The 23,765-nt window shown below is 40.0% G+C and overlaps 1 protein-coding gene across 2 annotated transcripts; it reads left to right on the forward strand.

Annotated features, from left to right (window-relative positions):
- Positions 1-718: 718 nt before the first annotated feature.
- On the forward strand, positions 719-23,494 carry PAXBP1 (PAX3 and PAX7 binding protein 1). 2 transcript variants are annotated; one of them, XM_058825191.1, is made up of 18 exons: positions 719-1,247; positions 2,012-2,140; positions 3,589-3,765; positions 4,855-5,076; positions 5,630-5,733; positions 6,078-6,298; positions 7,238-7,427; positions 11,346-11,469; positions 13,463-13,562; positions 14,114-14,229; positions 16,554-16,753; positions 17,875-18,019; positions 18,229-18,350; positions 18,922-18,998; positions 19,260-19,326; positions 20,887-21,033; positions 21,438-21,592; positions 22,769-23,494. In XM_058825191.1, exons 1-18 carry the CDS (start codon positions 785-787, stop codon positions 22,884-22,886), a joined length of 2,877 nt encoding a protein of 958 aa, XP_058681174.1. In that variant the 5' UTR covers positions 719-784; the 3' UTR covers positions 22,887-23,494. The 2 variants fall into 2 exon arrangements, 1 of the variants encoding a protein (XP_058681174.1); XR_009276004.1 differs by lacking the exons at positions 18,922-18,998; positions 22,769-23,494 and having other exon boundaries at positions 21,438-21,529.
- Positions 23,495-23,765: the final 271 nt, after the last annotated feature.

Below are 23,765 nucleotides of genomic sequence, written 5' to 3' on the forward strand. Positions count from 1 at the left end.
GCAGCATAAGCCCAAAAAAAGGACACCCGTTAACAGAGGATTAACCCTTAAAAACAACAGCCTGTTGTATATTCATACACCTCATACATGATGCATAAATTCCATTCAAACACAGGATTCTGTCTGGTCATGTCATCTTCTTCCTCTTAATCCTGACGGCGTCGTCCTGCCTGAGCGAGCCAAGAAGTTAGTTACTCCTGATAAGAGGGCAATAAATTCTTTTTCTCTGAAAGATTGAGGTATCCTGTGGCTGCTGGCTCGGTGCGAGTCCTTTCTTTAGAAAAAAAGTATCTTACATAGCATAGTTTCTATTTTAACATTTTGTTATAACCTAAACCTATATTTAACACGCTACTTAAGAGTCTTAATACAGCGTAACTTTCTAACACAACCATACAATATTCATTTTAATATTTGCAAAAACCGATCATAAAATACACATTTTTCACATTTAGTATAAGTCACTTTACACTTCTATCACCCTCCTCTCCCCTTCCACGCCCCCCCCTTTCCCGCCCGGGTCGCGCCGCTCGCCCGGCCCAAGATGGCGGCCGGACGTGAGGGCGCAGCGGGGGCGGGGCGGGCCGCTCGAGCCGCCGCTCCGCGCGCTGCCCGCCGCGCAGGCGCAGTGCCGCTCTCCCCGCCCGCCGCTGGTGGAGCCGGCGGCAGGGGGCGCTGCGGGCGGCGGTGCCATGCTCGCGGGGCCGGGCCTGGGCCGCAGCGCGGGGCGGCCGGAGCGGGCGGCACCGGGGCCTGGCGGGGCGGCCGGCGGGGGCCTGGCGGGATGTTCCGCAAGGCGCGGAGGGTGAATGTGCGGAAGCGGAATGACTCGGAAGAGGAGGATGAGGAGCGCGACGAGGAGCCGCCTCAGGAGCCGGCGCCGGCGGCCGGGACGGCGGGGGAAGGGCCCAGCGAGGCCTCCGTGCCGCTGGCGTCGGGCGCTGGGCTCCTGCCGCTGCCCGCCGGCTGCGTGCCCCTCGCCCTGCCCGGCAGCCCCGCGGCCTTCGCCTGCGCCGCGAGCTACGGAGCGGCTCTCGGCCTGGGGCTGGGCTTGATGGGAGGCGACCGAGCGGGCCTGGGGGCTCTGCCGGCGCCCGCTGTGCTGCGGCCCCCGGCGCCGCCGCCGCCGCAGCCCCAGCAGGGCAATGGGCTGCCGGTGGCCGGGCGCCCCAAGGAGAAGAAGAAGTCGCGGGAGAACAAAGAGGTGCCGAGGGCCAGCCTGCTCAGCTTCCAGGACGAGGAGGAGGGTGAGGCGGTGGTTGCCCGGCTTTTGGGTCTCTTCTTGCGGGAAAGGAACCCGGAGCTGCTCAGCCTGCATTGGGCCTCCCCCGTCCCTCCAAGCGAGCCGGGATCCGTATTTATTTTTTAGGGCAGACCCCCCTGTGGCCAGGGGTGATGCGGGATCACATAGGGGAGGGCGGGCCCTGAGGGCAAGGTGCGGGGGGCCAGGGATGCCCGGGCCCGGTGCAGCCGCGCCTTCCGCGGCCCGGCGTGGCTCCTGCAGGCTCCCCGAGGGCTCGGCTGCGGTGTAGGGCTTCAAATTGCTTCTGTGCTGCTGGTGCATCGCTTGTGCTGCGTTCACTGCACCTGCGTGGCCCGCAGGTTTGTGCGGGAGTAAGTGCAGCAGTAGCCTCCCCCTGGAGCCAGCAGTGTTAGCTGAGGAGCATCTGTCCCGTGGTTTGTGTCTAGGTTGTTTTATTTAATCTGATGTGGCTGGTGTTCATGGGTCACCTCGGACTCACTGCCTGTTGTCTGAACAGTTCGTATAGTTTTGAGTCATCTTAGAAGGAATTCTCTTGAAATTACTGAAACTTGGTTTCTGAGACTCATGATTTGAAATCTTGATGGAAGTACTGAAGACATAGAATTAGACTTTCACTATAGACTGTGAAAGAACCCTACAATGTTTGTTAGTGGCATTTGTGAAGTTCCAGGTACAAAATTTAGAGATTTGATAAATGACATCTGCTTGACATATCTGATGTAACGTTATCCAATTTCTCTTTTAAAGAAACAGAAGAAGTTTTCAAAGTGAAGAAATCAAGTTACAGCAAAAAGATTGTAAAACAGTTGAAGAAAGAATACAAAGAAGATCTTGAAAAATCAAAAATTAGAACAGAGGCCAATTCTCCAACAGATGGTAATTGCAAAACTAATAATAATAGTAACTTATGTAGTGGAAAAGATAAAGTACTGTAATTTAATGTATTGTTTTCAGAATGAATTGTTAGTCTTCTAGAGAACTTCACATTTAGAGCTGAAGTAAAGCACAGATGAAATGTGTTACTTGAGCCTTAGGAATGCTCTTCTGCATTGGTAGAGAGTACTTTGGTTCTCATGTAGAAATTAACATAGAAGGATGGAACTTCCCAGCTCTGTTAGATGGTTGTCAGTAGACATCAGTATTCTGAATTGCAGTTGTGTTTATGACAGATGAATTGGTTATGGAATTAGGAAGGAATTCCACTTGTTTGAAAACATACCTGGTGCTTGTCTGACAAGATGTGTCCTGTAATGCATTTTCTTCAAAAAGGAAGATTTTAGGGGTGAGCAGAGTGGTGGTCTTTGTTATTAGGTTAATTGTTAAACAGCTGCCTGTTTCAGGACTTGGACCTTCCAGTAGACTTGATTAGGACAAAGTGTTGGAGCAGAAGGGTCTGTTAACAATGTACAGTCCTTGAGAGCTTGAAATAGAGCCTGGGACTTCAATTTCATTGTACTGTTGGTTTTTGGGAAGCTCATTGGTAAAGAGTAGTGCTTCCTTCTCCACTTAAGTTTTTACATAGATTATGTAATGCTATGAGCATGAGCTGGGAGGCTTATGATCTAGAGATTGCAATGATCTAGAGAAGCACATGGAGGTTGAACATGGTCCCATGCAGGAAATACCCTTTTTAAATTTAATTAAATTATGTTAAAGGTTTTGTCTGCATTTGGAAAACCCACATATTCTTTCTTATTAGAATCCTTAAATTGCCTATGCAGTGGTGTGGGGCATGAGCAAAACCAGAAATTATAATTTCTGTGGCTAGTGTTCAGGTTATCTGTTGGATGGGACAGGACTGAGAGAGTAGCCTGGATTCTCTAAACAAGAGCTTGAGTCTGAAACCTCAGATATGTGCAGCTTGGTTTGAGTAGCTGGGTTTAGCATGCATCTTTTTACACATTATTTATACTTGCTGCCTGTGTCTGTATGTTACCCACTTAATGTAGGATGTAGCCCAAGAGGGAAATAAAGGGATCTTTTGGAATCAATCACTTCTTGTGGAAAGACTTGGTGTAACACAGGCAGTGCTTTCTTGGAAGAGACTTTGACATGGTTGCACAAGGTTGAGTTCCCTCACTTTCTTAATACTTGACAATATGGAGAATGTTTAGTGGTTGGTGGGGCCTGCCTTGTCACATTTTATTTTGAGAGGATGTCAGTGATTTAATCACAGTTAAAGTATGTTTTCCTAGATCTCAAGCAATAAAATTATTATTTAACATTTTCATTTGATTTTCACTTTTGGTTGTTGTATCTTTAAAAAAATACTTCTGAGTGATCTTTATGAATGGAATAAAACATGGACTTTGCTCTCTTATCAGCTGAAGCACCACCAGAAAAGGTAGGACAGAATAAGGATATAGGCCAAGAAGATGGGACTGCAAACAGTGAGCATGGTGAAGAAGAAATGGAAGTTGAAAGTGAGAAGGAAGAAGAAAAACCAAAAGCTGGTGGTGCTTTTTCAAGTGCTCTGTCATCACTGAATGTTCTCCGCCCAGGTTGGTTTTTGTAATACGTCTGATAAGTTACCAAGTGATTTAGCCAATGTTGTAGCAGACTAATGTGTGTGAGAGATTAGGAAATAGTTTCCAACAATTTAGCATCTGAGAGTTCAAGCAACTGCTATTTTCTAAAGGTGTTCAGTTTTACAAGTCCTATGGGAGAAAATGTTTTGCTACGGAATGCTTCATCCTGATGTCAGAAGCAGGAATTCATCTCTCAGGTAGATGACAAACTGCAGGAAGATCTAGATTTGGAATAGGTGACTTCACATAAGCTTTAACTGCTTTCAGTTAAAATTTCTTTTTTAATTAAAATCTTTCAATGATGGATCTGCAAGGTATCTGAAATATTTCCCTATCCTGTTTTGTATACTGATGTTCTAGTCAGGCCCTGAGGCCAAAGAAATCCCTCTGAGAAAATATTTTTGAAACTAGTTTGCTGATTATGGTAGTTTGCTCCCCAAATACCAGCTGTGTGTCCTGGGCCCACGCATTGATTTATATGACATATGTAAGTTGTGTTAAGTTTTGTGCTGTAGATTTTAGAGTTTTCTGATTAGGTCTGATGCTTTTCATGTTTCCCCTTGATTGTACAATTTTCTGTGTATTAACTGTGTCTGATTTGGTGGCCTCTTAATCTCTGACCAATGACTGTCTGTTGAAATGGTTGATGCTTTTTATTCCTCAAAATAAGAAGAGCTGGGAGCAGTACTGGGATAGGAACTTACCCAGTCATGCACCTTATTTTTTTCCTCCTTTTGCAATAGTCAGCTCCTCTAAAGGGCTTCCTCTTGTTTGGGAGTATTTCACATAGGAGCATTAGGCTTCTGTCTTATGACATGAGCTGCTGGAAGCAGAGCCAGACTTTCTGTGTTGATCCTGACTTTGAGGGTTTCTGCTCAGAAAGTTGACATATTTAGCATCTAAGATGCTTTCAGATGTTTTCTGTGAGTATGGATTTACTTCCACTCATGCTTTTTTCTGTGTGCAGAGATGATTTGATACAGTGACAGAGATGAGCAGTAAGAAGTTGTAACACCTGTTGTGTTCCAGAGGTTGTTTAACCGTGCCCACATCTGTCTCTAGGAGAAATTCCAGATGCTGCTTTTATTCATGCCGCTAGGAAAAAGCGCCAAATGGCTCGTGAGCTTGGAGACTTTACCCCCGTTGACAGTGAACCAGGTAAAGGCCGCCTTGTTCGAGAAGATGAAAATGATGCCAGTGATGATGAAGATGATGACGAGAAGAGGAGGATAGTTTTTACAGTGAAGGAAAAATCCCAAAGGCAAAAGATTGCTGAGGAAATAGGTAAACCCTTTTTTGGAAGGTCAGCTGATAAATGTTCACACTGTTTTCACTGCAAGTGCTCCCATTCAGCATTTTTAAACAACATGTTTTTCAAACAATATAGAGTTGCATAACATTTCTGAGGGAAAGTACTACATAATGGAATATACTTGTAAAATTTTGAGCACAAAACTCTGTTCCTGTGCACACTGCTGATTATGATAGAAACTTACACTAAGGATTGATTCTTGTTTTTCCTGTACTCTGTTTTTAGGAAGTATATAATTGTGAAAAAAACATTTGATATAGAATTCTTCTTGCTGGCTAGCAAGTAAAATAACCTTTTGGAAAAGGAGTTAGACATTAGAGGATTACCAGCAGTGAATTGTAAATTTTCCCATTGGATCTTTCAAGTGGAACCCCTGTGCTAATAATTCACAGGCCAGTGTCCTTAATTCCTCATGAAGAGGAAAGGAAGATGCTCTGAGATGTTCTCACTGAGGCATGGATTCAGGTTTTTGAATTTGTGGCCCTTGCAATTATGAATGCATTATGTTCTTTTCCTTGTGTGAAGGTATTGAGGGAAGTGATGATGAAGCACTAGTGGCAGGGGAGCAAGATGAAGAACTCAGTAGATGGGAGCAAGAGCAGATAAGAAAAGGAATCAACATACCCCAGGCATGTATATAATTGTGCACTCTTTTTTGATTGGTTTCTGCAAGTATTGGTAAATCCTTTACAAACTTGAGTAGTTTCATTTGAGAAATTAAGTCTGTAAATTCTGATGCTCTTTAAAGAGAAATAGTATAAGTATTTAGAATGGTAATGATACTAAGAATTGTTCCTTCTTGAGGGTATTTGTTTCTTCTATCTTGGATATTGGATGCTTAAATCTCCTTGATAATTACATTTTGTAACTGTATCTGCTTGCATTTTTCACTTTGATTTGGAATGTGTAAAAAAATAAGTTTCCCCTTTCTTTAAAGTCTAACATAGTACAATTACATTTCCTCTGCCACTAGGTTCAACCAAGTCAGCCTGCAGAAGTGAATAATGTGTACTACCAGAACACTTACCAGACACTGTCTTATGGTTCATCATATGGCATTCCATACACCTATGCTGCATATGGATCATCGGAAACCAAGTCTCAAAAAACAGATAATACAGTTCCTTTCAAAACTCCCAGTAATGAGATGACTCCTGTTACTATTGATTTGGTAAAGAAACAGCTTAAAGACAGGTAGGACAGACCATCTTTTTAGACTTAAAGACCTGTCCCCTAGGTTTCTGTTCCTCAGGTGTCTTTTAGTCCTGGGGAGCAAACACAGAGTTTCATCGCTGGAAACTGACTGGTACATCCATTAAAAAAAAAAAAAAAAAAGGCAAACAAAAAAGCTCAAAGTGAAGATGACATTGACACTTTGTTCGAAAATCTCCTTGGATTGCTTCTCTGGAAGTGAAACTTTAAATATGAGGCCATTGATCTTGTTGAAGAGAGGTCTGAGTTCCATCATCTGGACACTGCACAGTCTTATAGTGAAGAAATAAAAGGCCAGTGAGGTGTTTAGCTTATCAAGCTGCATTCCTTTAAACTGTGAATCAGAGGTTTCCCCTTCAGTAGATAAAGAATTTAATTTTTAGTGTATACAGGGATTTTTTGGCTTAAACACTGTAATCTGCTTGTCAGGTACGCAGAAGGTATGGAATGAGCAACACAATTGCAATGAGAAATCATATGTAATGAACATCTTGCACTTTACATGTCTTCAAAATTGGTTTGTATGCCCCTTGTAGTGTTGCAGCCTTTGACAGTGAATCAAGTTAGTACAGGAAAAAAAATGCTTTGTATAAGCTGTAGTCCCCATTCACCCCCAACCTGTTCTGCCAGCTTTTCATTAGGGACAGCCTTGCCCTGCTCTCTGTGCTGTCAGCTCCTGTACAAGTTTGTAGGAGTGGCCAGTGCTGTGCACTACAGCAGTTTAGCAAATGAGTGTGCATCATTAGCCGGGCTGTTCATGAGGAGAGGGGAGAAGGTGACAAATAAAAGGTCAAGAATTTCTTTGCAAAATTTCCCATATATAGGCTCAGTACTTGCACTGTACTGTCTGTTTGATGTCACAATGGTCTGAAATAGACAGACTTTTGGATGTAAATTTACTATTTATCCATTGCCCTTCAGGTTGGACTCTATGAAAGAAATGCACAAAGCTAATCGGCAGCAATATGAGAAACATCAGCAAAGCCAAGAGGACTCTACCAAGGCAATTGAAAGATTAGAAGGGTCTTCTGGGGGTATTGGTGAACGGTATAAGTTTTTGCAAGAAATGCGAGGGTATGTCCAAGACTTGCTTGAGTGTTTCAGTGAAAAGGTAAGGATGCAAAAACATTCATCTCTTTACAAAAAAAAAAAAAGGTCTCTTATTACATGCCAAACAGTACATCTCCCTCTGTTTTTGAAAAAAGTCCTTTGAGAGCATATTCTTCAAAAGGTTTGGTTCTTTGAGGATTGGAAAGAACTTTCTATCATGCTAAGCTCGTTATCAGAAATCTCTCCTCCCAGCTCCCTGACTTTAGATTGCCTAAAAACTTGCAGATTTTATGTCTTCAGGATTTTTGTAGATACTCTGGTGTTTCAACTTTACTCAGATACTCCTTTTTACTTGTGTTGGACATCAGGTTAGCAAAAATAAGGGCTGAAGTTACATTACTACTTTCTGGAGTGCTTGATGTACACAATAACAGGCTTGTATTTTCTGTATTATAAATTTCCTCCTGCCAGATGTTTGTTGGTATTGCTCTGGAGTCTGAAGGAGAGAAGTTTTAAAACTAGCATAGCTGTTCAAAGACACCTCACTTTAAAATATATTTCTTTCATGTAGTGTGACACTTTATTGCATCTCTAAGTCAAAAACTGAAGTCTTTTTTCTTATGTTATGCACTGTGCTTTGCTTACTTACTTTGTTGTAAATATAACAGAAACTCTTGAATATATATATATTTATATATACACATATTAAGCACACACAGAAGCTGTAGAATTCAGTTAGCAGTATATTGGCTATTTCTTCATTGTCTTCTGACTTGAATACAGTGGTAGTATATTAATTTCTTAATATCTTGTCAGAATAATTGAGTAGTTCTAAGCTACTGCTTGCCCAGCCTGTTAGGTGTGGGAGAGGAATGGAGAAGCATTTTGGGTGCTGATGGATTAAGTATTAATTGTCCTCTCTTAGTGGAACTGGGACAGTCTGGTCTATGTCCTGTAAAAGTGAAGAGTAGCTATGTCATGAGGAAACCCAGAAAGCATGGGACAGTTAATTCACGTAGCTGATTGATTAGTATAACTAATCAGTATAATTAGTATAATTAGTTGCGGTTGATTGTTCACTTAAGAAGCCATATTCCTGAGTCTGTGTTAGCATTAGGTGTTGAAGATCAATAAAGGTACTTTCTTAGGCAGTGCTGGTTACCCAGATGGCTGATTTCCTATTAAAGATAAGTTTTTACATTTTTACTCTGAGGTAAATTTGTATTTCAGAAGTCAAGTTAAATATCTGTTTCTATTCAGTGTTTTCTTTCTAAAGACCTTCTGTTAAATTACTTTTGTGATGACTATAAACCATGTCTGGAGGTTCTCCTTGCTAGTATAAGCTGTCTTGTTCAAATATTTTTAAAATGTGACTTTTATCATCTCAGGCTTCTTAGAGGCATTCACAGAGTTTTGCTGGTTTCAGGTGGAGGCTGCTGCTGTACTTGTATGTAAAGTGAGTTGCAAAAGTAGCAGGTTATGTGGTCAGTCTAACAGGAACATTTCATTTATTTTGATATTGTTTGGCTAGATAATGTGGTTTGGAATTCAGTGCTTTCAGCATGACAAAAGTACCAGCAAATTCAGAACCAGTAGCCCACAGGACACTGAAAAGTTTTCTATAAAGGAGGTGCTGGAAGGGAACAAAGTCAAGTAATAACATTAGTATCAAGTTTTTACTTAAATGAAATGCAGTAGGATGGTAAATAGTTCTAAACTTTTGAGTGTAGAGATAAATTACCTTCAGCTTTTTTGTAGAACCTGTGATCCTGACTGCTTCTATTTAAAGTGTTGTTATTATTATTTACAATAATGTTTTTAGTTATTATAATATACATGAGAATATATGTGTAGTAATAATAATAATACTGTATGTGTATATACATATATATGTACATACATATACAAAAACATAAATAGGATATTTTGAAGAGATTCTGAATGTTAGGATCACTTTGCCCAGTCTTAAGGCTCAGCAGAGTACTAGAAGACAGCTATTACACAGATTTTAGAAACAAGCACTAGAAAGGTCAAATCCTGTGTACCTTTTTTTTCCCCCATAAATAAGAAAAAAAGTAGAGTGGAAGATGGTTGCATGATTTCTTTCAGAAGTAATTACTGTAAAATTATGTTTTCTGAGAAGGCTGGCGAGTCACAATGGCATTTTTACATTCTGAATGTAGGAATGTAGAGTGGATACAGAAAGATTGAATTGTTCTGGGCATACCTTTGACAGCACAAGTAGATGAACTGTTACTTTACCTGCAAAAATGAATTACCAAAACACACTCTGTGTATCTGAATTATCCTTGCGATCTGAATGTTTAGAGATCTTTCTGCTTTTCCTCTTCCACTGTTTATAAAGAAAGTGAATAAAAAATCCCCTTGAAAACACCGAATTTAAGGTACTGACTAAACTAAACAGGGAATGAGGGTTATAACTTTATAGTAGACAGTGAAATTGTCAGCCACTCATTAACCACAGTATTGATTAGAGGAAAATAAGGGCTTCTAAGTCTCTTGTATTCTGAATGGGAAATATTTTGAGTGGATTCATATATTTGAATACATCAATAGAGTTCTTTTTTAATCCTGAGAAAATTACAGAAAGAACCACTAGGGATGCGTTGAAAATTTTTCATTTAAATTTTCAGTCTTAGAATTTCCTCTACCTGCTTAAGAGAAGAAGCTATACTTCCTATGGTAAATTGCAGTAAAGCTAGTAGTTTTTAACTATTATTTCTGTTTTCAAAATATGAACTTCCATCTCTTGGAAGATTTTTCTCTCCTTGTCTTTCTCTCTACTCTTTTCTCCAAAAGAAAGGTGTGTGTATTTTGAGTTGGTGCAGAGCTGCTTTCATTTTAATCCCTGGAGCCACATTTATCCCACAGAGCTAAAACCTTTTTCTTCTCTGATGTGTATGTCAGTCTCAGTGAGCTGAAATGGCCCTGTAGCTGTCAACTCAGAATTTTACATTTTACTGAAGGATGTTCTTTAATAGTTACTGAGTCACATTCTAAAATACTTCAGGAAAAAATATCTGATTTTATCTTCTGTTTTGAAAAAATATAATCCTGGATGGTAGGCAGCAATGAAATATAAAAGGCTGGAAGACTGTGGAGTAAGCATACATCTCAGAGGTAAGGAGGACATGGCTTAAGTGTGCGTACCAAAAGGACTTCTTTTCAAAAGAAATGAGAACAAAAAAAGAGCAATGAGCCTTCTATTTAATGTCAGGAAATTCCTGGCTGTCATAATATCTTCTATTTTTATTAGAGATGCCACCAAAATAGTTCATTAAAGAAAAAAAAAAACCTGATAGGTCTGACATGACCTACCTGATTAATTCAAGGTTATACTTAATGCATAACTTGCACAAATTGTACTACTTTTATTTTAGTGATAAGCTAGAGGAGTGTTTGACCGATTTGAATTACCTGTTGGCGTAACACCCTTATGCAGGATTTTATTTCATTTCAGTAATAATATTTCAGCATATGCTGTTAAGAGTGAGAGGACACAAAACAATAGTTGCTGGCTTCAGTAGGTTGGATTCATGGGTGTTTTTTTCACTTTGTACAGTCAGATTATTTTTTCACTGAAGTGTAAAATTCTTGTTTAGAGATAGAGAGGAAACAATTGACATTTGAGAATTGCAGACCTTGACAAAACACGGAACACACTTGTAGGGAAAGCAAGAACACTGGAGAGAATATTTCACACTCTAAATAGGATGTCTGGCTGTGTAGACTCATTCATTGCTTTCAGAATGCTTTTGTTCTGATTGAAAGCTGCCAGTGTTAAATGTGTGCACTTTCCGCACTGAGCTGTTTCCTGGTGCACATGGTACAGAGGAGTGAAGGCAGGACTTGGTGCCGCTGGGAGCGCAGCGGCAGCGTTTGCTCCGCCATAGACTGGGACCCCAGAAGCTGAGCAGCCCAGGATCCGGGTGTTACGTGGTGTGTTGTATTTTTACAGGTGCCTCTGATTAACGAGCTTGAGTCTGCAATGCACCAGCTGTACAAACAGCGAGCTTCCCGCCTTGTCCAAAGACGACAAGATGATATTAAAGATGAATCTTCGGAGTTTTCAAGCCATTCAAGTCAGTCCATCTTGAAGGTTTTTATTATTCATTAAACAACCTTGTTTACTTAGTATGACTTAATTGAAATGTGAATGTTTAATGTATGACTGTCTTATTAAAGTTTATTCTTGCTCTTGAAATGAGTAGAAGCAAGTTTAGATGAAAGTTCTCTAATCTGTTTTGTTTTAAACTCGAAACCACTGTAACTCTGACTTTATCTCTCCTTTCTGTTTCTCTTAACTATATTTTCTCCTTCCTAGCACTAAAAATGTGTGCATGGTGACTGTGAGAGTAGTGGTAGTATGTGACTCCTCATTTTCTTATATCAGGACTTTAAAAAAAAATTACTTTAACCTTCCTGAATCTATAAATGTCATTTAACACGTACAGTTAAATTAATAAAGCCACAAAGCACTGGGCTTTAGACTTCTGTCCAATGTTCTGTTTTGTAGCCAGTATAAGTATTTGATTTCAGACATTTAACTGGTAAATTAAAGAACTGGAAGACTAATCAGACTAATACAGTGCCCCTGTATGAAATACAGCTTAAGAATAGCCAGTTAAAATGCCTGCTTCCTGTGAGTTTGTGGATGGGGAGTCTCACTAAGGAGTTTTCTTATGGTGATTACTCTTCAGTATGTAAAACTCTACAAAAGCGTAAATGTTAATCTGGATGGAAATACATCTTTCTTGGAGGAGGTTTTAATCAGTGTATTAAATCAGTGGATGAAATATCCTATTAACAGGAGTCCTCTTTATGCTTCAGAAAGCTTCCCATTTTTAAAAATGGCATTCTGTCCTGTTGCTGATGTAAAATTCTATGATCAATGCCATTTCCCTGTTCTGCCACAGTTGTCAGAGATGAAATCTTGTCAATACCGTTAGCTAGAACTCACTGAAGATGATGAAATGTTAGGGTGTCAGAGTTGGCCATTCCTTTATAGAGTGGTTAGCATACATATTCTTTTTAGGACTATTATCTGGAGTTCCAGGCCTCACATGGCCTTGCAGTTTTATCATGAAAATGCTGTTTTGAGAACTAGAAACAGATTTCCTAAAAGAAGCTTAAAATGGATTTTTGTATACTGATGTTTAATAGGATGGGAATAGTTCTCATTGCTGAGATTGGGTTTTACAGAGAGATCTTATTTAGTATGTGGAAGTTTAGACAAGGCTCCTAGTAGTTCAGCTGTTGAATTGGAATATTGACATAGATTGGCATTAATACTTTCAATGATGAATTTGTAAATAGATTTTGTCAGAACATCTAAATTTATTCCTGAAGTTTGGATAGGCTGTTGTTCAAATGTTTATACTTTAATGGGTGGACTTGAGAGGTGGCTAGCATTCAGTCTACTGTTTAAAATTTACCTGGAAAGGAGGAACTGGAAATACTCCTGCCTGCTATCTGCTGTTCTAGCTGTGTTGTTTTCTATAGCCAGGAACATAGATAAGCAGAGCTTGAAAAAAGGAAGGAAGATGTTTTATCTTTCTATAGATTTTGAGGTGTTTTAAAAGTTAGGGATATCTGAAGCATATGAACTTAGAAACAACGTGACTATAACTCTGAAATAACGTATATTCTTGCCCCAGTCACTCTTGTCTGCTTTTTTTTTACTACTTTTCTTCTTAAAAATTATGTGGTGAATGTGTTTATGTAAGGACCACGTTTTTCTTGGACATTTCATTTAAGCTATTTCTGTTAAAACTCTTGACTTCTGTGTAGTTCAGCACTGTTGTGAGAGAGATAAGAGTGAAGTACAGTGAAAACTATTTGGCATTTAAGTGGAAATTTTTCCAAAGTCCACTGCTTTCTGTTTTAACCTCTACACATCGTGAATTCAAGCTTCTGGGGGGGCATTGTGGGTTTCTTTTCTTTTTTGATACTTCGACTTTCTATTTCAATTTACACTTAGTTTAAAAGTGGGTAAAAGGCTCTTATGAAACTGCCTACAGCACATTTATAGAATCATAAATAAGCATTTTAATTTTCATTGATGTCATTTTACAGATAAGGCACTGATGGCTCCAAATCTTGATTCTTTTGGGCGAGACAGAGTGATCTATCAAGAGCAAGTCAAGCGTCGGACTGCAGAAAGAGAGGCTAGAAGGTAGAGAATGAGATATCTTTCCTCCTTTAGGAGTCTTTGTCTATTTGCAAGATATAACTGTCCTGTGTGACTTACTAACATGGGTGGCAATGTTTGCTTCTTCCCTGAAAAGGGAAGAAAACACTTCAGCTGGTCTGCTGAGCGGGAGTATTCTTATATACCCCATCTTACTGTGCAAGTGTACAAAACATTCCATGATACTGATGTAAAATCCCTAAAAGAAAGCACAGTAAATGCATTCCATATCTATATGGAATATAGATACAGACATATCCATATCTATATGGAATATAGATACGGATATATCCATATCTATATGTAATATAGATATAGATATGTCCATATCTATATGGTCTCTGCTGGTTATGTTTCTTTTCATTATTTGAGGCAGCAGCATAGTGGAATGCTTAAGGTCATGGCATAGTACAAGTTTTTTCAGCTTGACTTCTCTTCTCTAGAGCTAAAAGGACAACCTGAGTGGGCTTAGGTAGGGAAAACAGCTGCTTTCTCTTGCTTTATTGGAGCTGGTTTGTACTGCTGCTCCTTTGCAGGGCTCGCCGCAGACAAGCGAGAGAGCAGACTGGGAAGATGGCAGATCACCTGGAAGGCCTTTCCAGCGATGACGAGGAGACTTCAACAGATATCACAAACTTCAACCTGGAGCGAGGTTAGAAAAGCTACCCAAGCTTTATTACAGAATCACAGCATAGTCTGGGTTGGAAGGGACCTTAAATCCCACCCAGTTCCACTGCCCTGCTATGGGCAGGAACACCTTTCACTAGACCAGGCAGCTCCAAGCCCCATCCAAGCTGGCCTTGAACACTTCCAGACATGGGACAGTCGTAGCTGCTCTGGGCAACCTGTGCTAGGGCCTCACCACCCAGACAGGGGAGGAATTTCTCCCCAGTATCCTGTCTAACCCTGCTCTCTGTCAGTGGGAAGCCATTCCCCCTTGTCCTGTCACTCCAGGCCCTTGTAACCAGTCCCTCTCCATCCTGCAGACTCCCTTCAGTACTCTAAGGCCACAATTAAGTTACTCTGAAGCCTCTTCTCCAGGCTGAACAATCCCAATTCTCTTACATAACAACATATTTGACAGGATCCAAACACAGCCCTGTTTATATACTTCACCATATTTTGGAGGGAGTTTAGGAATTTTTGAGTCCTGGATCATCAATGTGACCAGAATAGTCTCTGTCACCAAGTTGTTGCGTGTCTTGCAGTTGACTGAATAACCCATCCTTAGTGAGGTTCTGTTTATTTAATTCTAACATGCTTTTGCTGGCAGGCAGTAAGCTTTTGGACTGTCAGTAAGTCTTCCCATTTGTAAGATAGTTTATCATTCTTGAAATACGTGTTTCTCTTACTTGGGGAAATTTTGAAAACCTCAGTGCTTTAGAAGTCTTTTTTTGGTTCCTGGCAAGTATTTAGTGGAATTGTGAATAAGCTTCTAGAAATGCAATGACAAAAGTTTTGTACAGTCTTGTTGCAGCCTGGCAAAATTTGCAAATGATAGAAAACAATGTTGAATGCAAACATTGCAGAAAGATCTTGTGGTACTGTTAGCATTTGCTCTGATTAAAAGAGAATCATATTAGAAGAAGTGAGGAGGAGGAAGAGGCCAGCAAGGATTGCATACATAGAATTGCTTGTTTTGGATTTGAGGAGAGATTGAATGGTTTTGGTCTCTCCAAGTAGAACAAAATCAACTTTTCACAGTATGATAGCTAGGGACCATGAAATTAAGTGGTTGGAGAGGTTTAAAATAAAGAGGTCATTTCCCACAGAGAAGGTAGTAAATGGCAAAGTAATTTATGTAGGTGGTTGTGGAGACCTGAAGTATGAACATACTAGAAAAGCGCTTAGATGATCTGCCTAGCTGTTAGGTCTCTTGGAGGTGCACACAGTTTCCACACCTAATTTACTGCAATTTTATGATTGCGCTGATTTTCTTCCTGCAGGGAGGGGTCTTGGATAAACAGAACAACTGTTCAGGGTTGTTAGGTGCTGTAATTAACTAGATTCAATGGGACTGAATTGCACTTGGTAACTTGGCAATTTATGCGTGCAAAAGCATTTTGTAGAAATTTCTTCAGTTTCTGAATAGGCATAGTGTTTGTAAAGCTTTTTTACTGTTGTTTGTAATTCTCATGTCAGTGCAGAAGCAACAGTGGAATAGAGGAGTGCACTTTGGACCCAATAACTTTATATGTAGTGTTTTTTACTTAATCCCAGTTTGAAGTGTGTGGTTATATGACATAATCTCCTGTTCCCTCAGCCCTGCCTCTGTCTGCTGTGTGTACTAATTGTGTTCATTGTGTAAGGGTTACTACTGTGACCAAACATTTACAACTGCGGCTGCAGTTAAATACAACTGATTAAAATGAAATCAAACCTGAGAAGTAGGAAAGATAAAGGGAAAATAATATGTAGAGGGGAAAAAAAAAACAACAGAAAGAAGGTGCTAGAGGATTGTAATCACTACCCAGTGCCAACAGGCATGTCCTGGCAGCATTTTAACATGGCACCTGCCAGGACCCACCGTGTCTGAACTGCCAGTTCAGTTGGCTTATCTGAGATGCCCTCCTATATTTGCACTTGGATTATCAAAGATTTGAAGAATCTGGGTTGGAAGGGGCCTGGAGATCAGTTGTTTGAAAGCCCCATGCAAAGCAAGGCCAGCTTTGAAGTTAGATCCATTCTGAATACAGCCCAGTATGTCACCAATCCTAATTACATCTGGTAACTTAAAATCCTGCCATGAAATGTTAAAAGTTAGACCTGTGATAAATGAGTCTATGGGAGAGTATTTGTGCTCCTGTTTTTATAGCTTTGTGTGTTTGAGGCAGGAGTAACAGAGCTTCTAAAGGTGAGGGGGGCTTTTTTGGTTTTACTTATGGGAGTTAGTTTATGCCAGTGAGCATCAAAGAGTGTTTTGAAAGAGGCATTACAGGGAGTAGGGGATTAACTTTTCCTTTTCTCCCCTGCTAGATCGTATATTGAAAGAATCCAGCAAAGTTTTTGAGGATGTTTTGGAAAGTTTTTACTCCATTGATTGCATCAAGTCACAGTTTGAAGCTTGGCGCTCCAAGTACTTTGCTTCTTATAAGGATGCTTACATTGGCCTCTGTTTACCAAAGCTGTTTAACCCTTTAATCAGACTTCAGCTGCTCACCTGGACTCCTTTGGAGGTAAGCTTGCCTGCAAGCAGCTTCTGTGTTAACTGCTACATGGTGGTTCTTTCACACTGGAGCAAAGTCAATTGCACCTTTGATATGTGCTTTTCCTAAAGGTGTGTTCTAGGGACGAGGTTTCAAATGGGCACCCCTCTTGGAGCAAAGTTTTTCTAGGGAGTGTCTGGATTAGTTGAACCACTATATTCCCAGCAAACCAGAGTTAACTTTGGCACTTTGTCAGATCCTTCTCAGGAAGTGGTGTAGACCAAAAAATCTGCAGCTGCCCATGGTAATGGGTTGGAGCTAGGTGATCTTTAAGGTCCCTTCCAACCCAAACCATTGTTGGTTCTGTGAAAATACGTTATTCTTTAAAATACTTCAGAGAAAATTGTGACTCTAGGTAATACTGTTTCATCAGAAGTGAAACTAAGGAGCTTGTTCTTGCATGGAATTACAACCTTTGTCTCTGGGTTATGTATCTGTCTCACCTACACCTCCATACCCTGTAGAATTCTGGCTGGCAATTTCCAGGTCTTTCTCATAGTACTCACTGCCCAGTTATTATGTAGGGAACATGGGAAAGGCAGGACAGCACTGTGGCAGCCCAGTATCCCTGGCACACATTTGTTGTCCAGCCTGGATATCAATGCCTTCATGAGATGCCACCAGAACAAACAGTTCAGGTAGCTTTTGACTCCCTCTCTGTTCCTCCTTTTTTCAGAAGTGCTTTTTTTTTTCCCTTAACCTACCAAGAGAATATCTGCAGAAGGGGTTTTTCTGTTTCCACCTCTTCTTCAAGTGCAGAGGAGGAGAGGCATGACTTCTCTTCAGAGAAAGTTCAGAGTATTAAAATAATTTTATTAATTTGATGTTTGACTTCATTCAAACAAGGAAAAATCTGAGAAAGATGCCATCATTAAATTTAAAACATTTTTTGTGCATTCTCATTTCCCCCATGCTATTTCTCTGAGTTTTCATTACATCTGGTGGCTATGCTGGTAGGATGATTGGCTCATTTGGCAGAGTGTTTTAAAGCTGTTTTTGTGATTGTATAGTACTTGCATACATAATACTTTTTCTATGTGTTAACTTCAAACCTTTGTGTAGGAATCTAACTCCAGTTCTTTTTTTATTAGGGCAAGTGTCGAGATTTTGAAACAATGTTGTGGTTTGAGTCATTGCTGTTTTATGGCTGTGAAGAGCAGGAGCAGGTGAAAGATGATGCTGATATTTCACTGTTGCCTACCATTGTAGAGAGAGTTGTTCTTCCTAAATTAACAGGTAATTATAGGCTTAAAAAATGGGAGGGAGGGAGTTGTGGAGTGTGATGCTTGTTTGTGCTTTCAGATTTTACTGTTTTGTAAATAATTGCATGGATTTGAGTATATAATACTCAAAAAATTATTTGTATAATACTCAATTTGTTATTTGTATAATAATTACTGTATTTGAGTATTTGCAAAGTGGAGTAATTCTTTAATCTCTTCCAGTAATTTCTGAAAATATCTGGGATCCCTTTTCTACCACACAGACATCTAGAATGGTAGCAATTGTACAGAAACTAATAGATGGATATCCCTCAGTGGTGAATGCAGAAAACAAAAATACACAGGTAAGTTGTTGGATTTTTTCCTTAAAGGTGTTACATAAGTTAAGGAAGTTGAATACATTTTTAATACCTTATGTTGGGAAGTACAGCAAGAAAAAGAATTTTAAAATTATTTGGTGCTCTGCTTGTGGGGAGTAAAGTAGGGTGATAAATTAAAAGAAGAAACTCAGTGAAGCCTTTCCAAAATACATACTAGAGATAAAAAGATACACTAGATGTAGTAAGACTTGCTGGTCTCAAGTTTTGCTGTAAGGGATGGCTACAAATGCTTGGGCTTTTATTTTTTAGATCTTTAGAGCCTTTTCAAATGTGTTACCTGGAAATTGGGTTGTTTTACTTGCCTTCTGTGTATGAAGGAAGTGGTAATAAGAGTTCAAGTTTTAATTGAAAGTGTCAAATTTCTGCTCTGTTAGATATTACAGACTTCTTTAAGACTATTTATTTGTGTGCTCAAATGTGTATGTGTGTTTACTGTTATGGTCACAAGTGTTCTTTGTTGCTTTAAAAATCAGTTTCTGAGTGTTTAACTACTAAGCAGTGCACTGGACATTTAAAAGAATATTACTTGTTTCAGATGCTTTTAAAGGCCTTGTTGCTAAGAATGAGGAGAACACTAGATGATGATGTATTCATGCCCTTGTATCCAAAAAAGTAAGTTTACTTTCAGCTATGGTGTTAGACCTTTCTTAGACAGTCACTGTGTTCGTCCATAGTTAAGAGGGGTTTTTCTCAATGTGGTTCAGTGCCTGGGTACAGGAGATCTTTTATTATTCTTCTGGGAGCATTTAGCAGAGACAAGGAGGATGAAAGGGAATATTTATGGAAATGAACTGTGTCTTGGAAGGAAAAAGCCAGCAAATTCAAGACAGGTGTAGTTTTGGTTACTCATTAAAGAAATGTCTTACTTTCCAGCATCTTAGAAAACAAGAACTCTGGTCCATATTTGTTTTTCCAACGTCAGTTTTGGTCCTCTGTTAAGGTAAGTCAGTAAATATGTCTGATAAATCTTTGGTCTAAGACAGTGTAGCAATAAAATCCTCCTCAAATTTATGGAAAACAATAGGAAACAGGAAACTGCTTCAACTTCACTTGCAAAACCTCCAACTCTGGATTCTTAGTCTTTGATAATGCACTGTGCCCTCTTCATGGTGTGTCCAGTCACTAGAGGTGTCTGGACTCACACAAGTGAGTCCCCAGGGCTCACTTTTAGGCCCAGTCCTGTTTTATATCCTTATTGATGATCTGGATGGGGGGATTGAGTGCACCCTCAGTACATTTGTGGGCAACACCAAGTTGGGCAGGAGTGTTGATCTGCTGGAGGGCAGGGAGGCTCTGCAGAGGGACCTGGACTGGTGAGGCCAGTGGGATTAGGGTCAGCAGGGCAAACTGCTGGGTCCCTACACTTTGTCCACAGTAACCCCAGAACTGGGGGCTGAGTGCCTGGAAAGCCACTGGGCAGGAAAGGCCCTGGGCGTGCAGGTCAGCAGCAGCTGAAGGTGAGCCAGCTGTGCCCAGGTGAGAAAGAAGGTCAAGGGCACCTGGCCTGTGCCAGCAGTGGTGTGTCCTGAAGGACCACGGCAGGGATTGTCCCTCTGTGCTGGGCACTGCTGAGGGCACACCTCGAATGCTGTGTCCAGCTCTGGGCCTCTCACTTCAGGGAGGACATTGAGGGGCTGAGCATGTCCAGAGATGGGAACAGAGCTGGGAAGGGTCTAGAGGAGAAGTCCTGGGAGGAACAGCTGAGTTGGAGTTGTTCAGCCTGGAAAAGAGGAGGTGGGGAAGGGGGAGACAGGACATGGGCACCTTCTCACTGCCTGACAGTGGAGTGTGCTCAGGGGGGTCTCGCTCTGCTCCCAGGCAGCCAGCACCAGGATGAGAGGAAATATCCTTAAGCTCTGCCAGGAGAGCTTCAGGATGGACATGGGAAGAATTTTTTCACAAAAATGATAATTAGCCATGGGGATGGACTGCCTGGTAAGGTGGTGGAGTCACATCCCTGGAGGGGTTTTTGAAGATGGACATGGCACTCCATATTCTGGTCAAGTTGACGAGGTGGTGTTTGGTCTAAGAGCTGACTTAATTTCAGAGGTCTTTTCCAACCTAATTGGTTTTGTGTAGTTGAAGAGGTTGTCACGTGGAAGCACCATCATTTCAGCTGGGATGTTATGGGATCACTTAGCTTACCCCAGTTTTTTTATATCCTTGTGCTTGTCAGAATAAAATACACTGCTTTTGGGGAATGTGGGAGCTCAAATCTGTGGCTGTCATAGTTTATTTCCAATAAAAGACTGTGAAGAAAATTAACTCTCAGCTAAACAAAAAAGTAGAGACTGATGTTGATTGAACAACTGCTCTCCATGATCACACAAAACAGAATTCTTCTCTGGAATTTTCTGTTCAAATGGCAGCAGCAAGGGAGACTGTATTCTGAATAGGTTTGCAAAACATTTAAAATATCTTAAAATGTTTAATGTTTTTGATCAACTCCCTGGTTTCAGTGCATTTTGGAGTTATTATTTTCCCTGTGTTGTATTTTTAGTTATTGGGAAACTTTCTCCAGTGGTATGGAATCCTCTCAAACAAAACTCTACAGGAGCTGTCCATAGATGGGTTGCTCAATAGATACATTCTTATGGCTTTTCAAAACTCAGAGTATGGAGAGGACAGCATTAAGAAAGCTCAAAGTGTAAGTAAAATCAAGCAATGTTTAAAGTAATGATTTAAACTGAAAGGAAAATATAGTTAAAACTTGACATTGCCTATGAAATCTTGGCTTTGATACCTCAAATGCTGTAGTCAGTGAAAAATAGGTTGGGTGGTTTTTTTTTGGTTTTTTTTTTTGGTGTAGTGTACAGAGTAAAGAAAGAACCTTCTCTGGCTCATGCCTGTAGATGGATTAGGTATACTGTGGGTTTCAGTGCTTTACTGTTTGGATTATGGTGTGGGTTTTTTTGTAGTTTTCTCATTTTTTCACTCAGCTGGGCCTTATCCCTGCAGTCTTACTAGGCAAACTTCACAAGTTATACATATTACATAGCTTTAAAAATTTTGTTGCATTGTGTTTAACTTCCTTTTTCCCGTTTTTCCTAGGTAATTGCTTGCTTCCCTAAGCAGTGGTTCACTAATCTAACAGGAGACAAGACTATTTCTCAGCTAGAAAACTTCTGTAGATACCTTGTTCACCTGGCTGATACAATTTACAGAAACAGCATTGGTTGCTCTGATGTAGAGAAGAGAAATGCCAGGTAACTTACTTTGAGTTCTTGTGATTTGATTTATTTTGCCACTGGATACAAACATGGATAACTCTCCATCCTGCTGTGTGTCTTTGGAAACTTCTTTGAATTCACACGTCAGAAATGGATATTTTTAAGGTGTCTGAATATAGCAACTGCTGGAAATACTGGAACACCAATAATATATTTTGCACTACTGCTTAGTGTCCTGGATTCTTAAGGGGGTTTATAAAAAGCAGGGAGAGGCATTTTTTACATGAGCAGATACTGTCAGGACACAGGGGAGTGGTTTTAAACCTGCAGGAGGAGATATTTATGTTAGATGTTGGGAATTCTTGGCTGTGAATATGGTGAGGTCCTGGCACAGGCTGCCCAGAGAAGCTGTGGTTGTCCCTAGAAATATTCTGTGCCAGGTTGGATGGAGCTCTGAGCAACCTGGTGTGCTGGAAGTGTCCCTGTCCATGGCAGGGAGCTGGACTGAGATAAGCTTTAAGGTACCTTCCAGCCCAAAGCATTCCATGATTCTGCCAAAGTTTGGAGCTACCATGTTTAGAGTGTTTCGCCTTGTGAGCCTGTTGCTGATTCCTGCATAGTGGCTTCTAAATTGCAAACTGTCCTTTGTAAACAGTTCAAAAGTTTTGACTATTTACACAGCCAACAGATGAACCTGTTTTGCCTGAGATCCAAGAGTAATTTTACTTGAGTGCAATGATCAGCTTAATTAAAAGTTTGCATTTAGACACATTACTGCTGGCCAAGTAAGCTGACATGCAATGGGAGTAGCAACAGCACAGGAATGGACAATCTTCCCATCTTGGGACAGTCCTGTGTTTCAGTGTAACAGTTTGGGATTTAAGTTTTTGAACTCTCTTGTTTTGCTGGTGTGTTTCTAAATTTGAAAGAAATTTCTTTACCAGGTGAAATGATAACTTGGTGAAAATTTTTATTGGAAGAGAAACGTCCAATTATCCTGTATTCATAGCAGGTTCTAATTTGATTTCTATCTTCTGTCTTGCTTTTTCACAGCATTAACAAATCTGTTGCTGTTACCTCATTAAGCAAATATAATAAATCTGGAACAGGAATATGAAATATATGACTCCTTAATGCAGTCTTCTTTTGGAAAATTAATCAATGCCACTGATTGTTCTGTTTCTGTATTGACTTCTCCTGCCTCTTTTTTAGGGAGCACATCAAGCAGATCATAAAGCTTCTAGCAAGTGTCCGAGCTCTGGATCATGCTCTTACTGTTGCAAATGATCACAACGTAAAAGAGTTCAAGATTCTAATAGAAGGAAAATAGACTTTTCCCACCACTCATTTTGAGCTTTAAAACCATTCCTGATATGTAATTTATGTACATATGTAAAGTTTCTTAAACTGTAAAGTATTGATCTTTGTTTTAATACAAAGTGCATTCTTATATACAGCATCCTTAAAAATAAAAATCATTGACTTCATTGAAAACAAAAATGGAATCCCAAGATTGTCATCTTTCCAGAAACAGGATTTTTCTTCAAGTTTCTCAAAATCTTGTTCACAAAAATACTTGTGCCCATAATCAGTGGTCATCTACTCCTGTTGATTGTTCCATGGTTAACTGGAATGTGTATAATAGATTCTGTGTAATACAATGATGCATATATTTATACCACCATGTTGCTTTCACACTGGATATAGAGATGTTGTACTGTTGCAATAAGCTTTTCATTTGCTAAAAAATACTTATTTTGAAAATAAAATGATCGTATTATTGGTCAAAAGGGCTGGTAAAACATTCAAATATGTGAAAAGTCATGAGCTGAAGAATAGGGGCACATTGAAGTGGATCCTGAATTCTTACCACTGTTCTTCAAAAGGAAGATCTGGATAAATGGTGAAGTATTTTTTTTTAATACAGTTAAACACTGAGAATTTGTTATTATTGTGCATGTGTAGATGGTGTCACTTCCTAAGCTCAAAACACCTTTTATTTTGTAGGACTAATGGTTTACCTCTGAATTCTGGACTCTCCTTCCTTTTCTAAATTGCTTAAGTTGTGTCAGGATGGGGGGGAGAGGTGGTTTGGTTTGGTTTTTTGTTTGTTTGCTTTGTTTATTTAATTTTGTTTTGTAAAGTCATTCATGGAACCTATTTCTTCAGGTTAGAGTGGCTGAAGATATGGAGAAAAATGAAGGTTTTT

The sequence above is a fragment of the Ammospiza caudacuta genome, chromosome 2 (assembly GCF_027887145.1).
Source record: "Ammospiza caudacuta isolate bAmmCau1 chromosome 2, bAmmCau1.pri, whole genome shotgun sequence".
Classification (NCBI taxonomy): domain Eukaryota; kingdom Metazoa; phylum Chordata; class Aves; order Passeriformes; family Passerellidae; genus Ammospiza; species Ammospiza caudacuta.

Excerpts from the sequence above, each read along its gene's own strand:
- PAXBP1 (XM_058825191.1), top strand. The coding sequence starts at position 785 with ATGTTCCGCAAGGCGCGGAGGGTGAATGTGCGGAAGCGGAATGACTCG. Across the intron at positions 18,351-18,921 it reads CAGAAAACAAAAATACACAG|ATGCTTTTAAAGGCCTTGTT; the intron begins GTAAGTTGTTGG and ends TACTTGTTTCAG. Across the intron at positions 19,327-20,886 it reads AGTTTTGGTCCTCTGTTAAG|TTATTGGGAAACTTTCTCCA; the intron begins GTAAGTCAGTAA and ends TTGTATTTTTAG.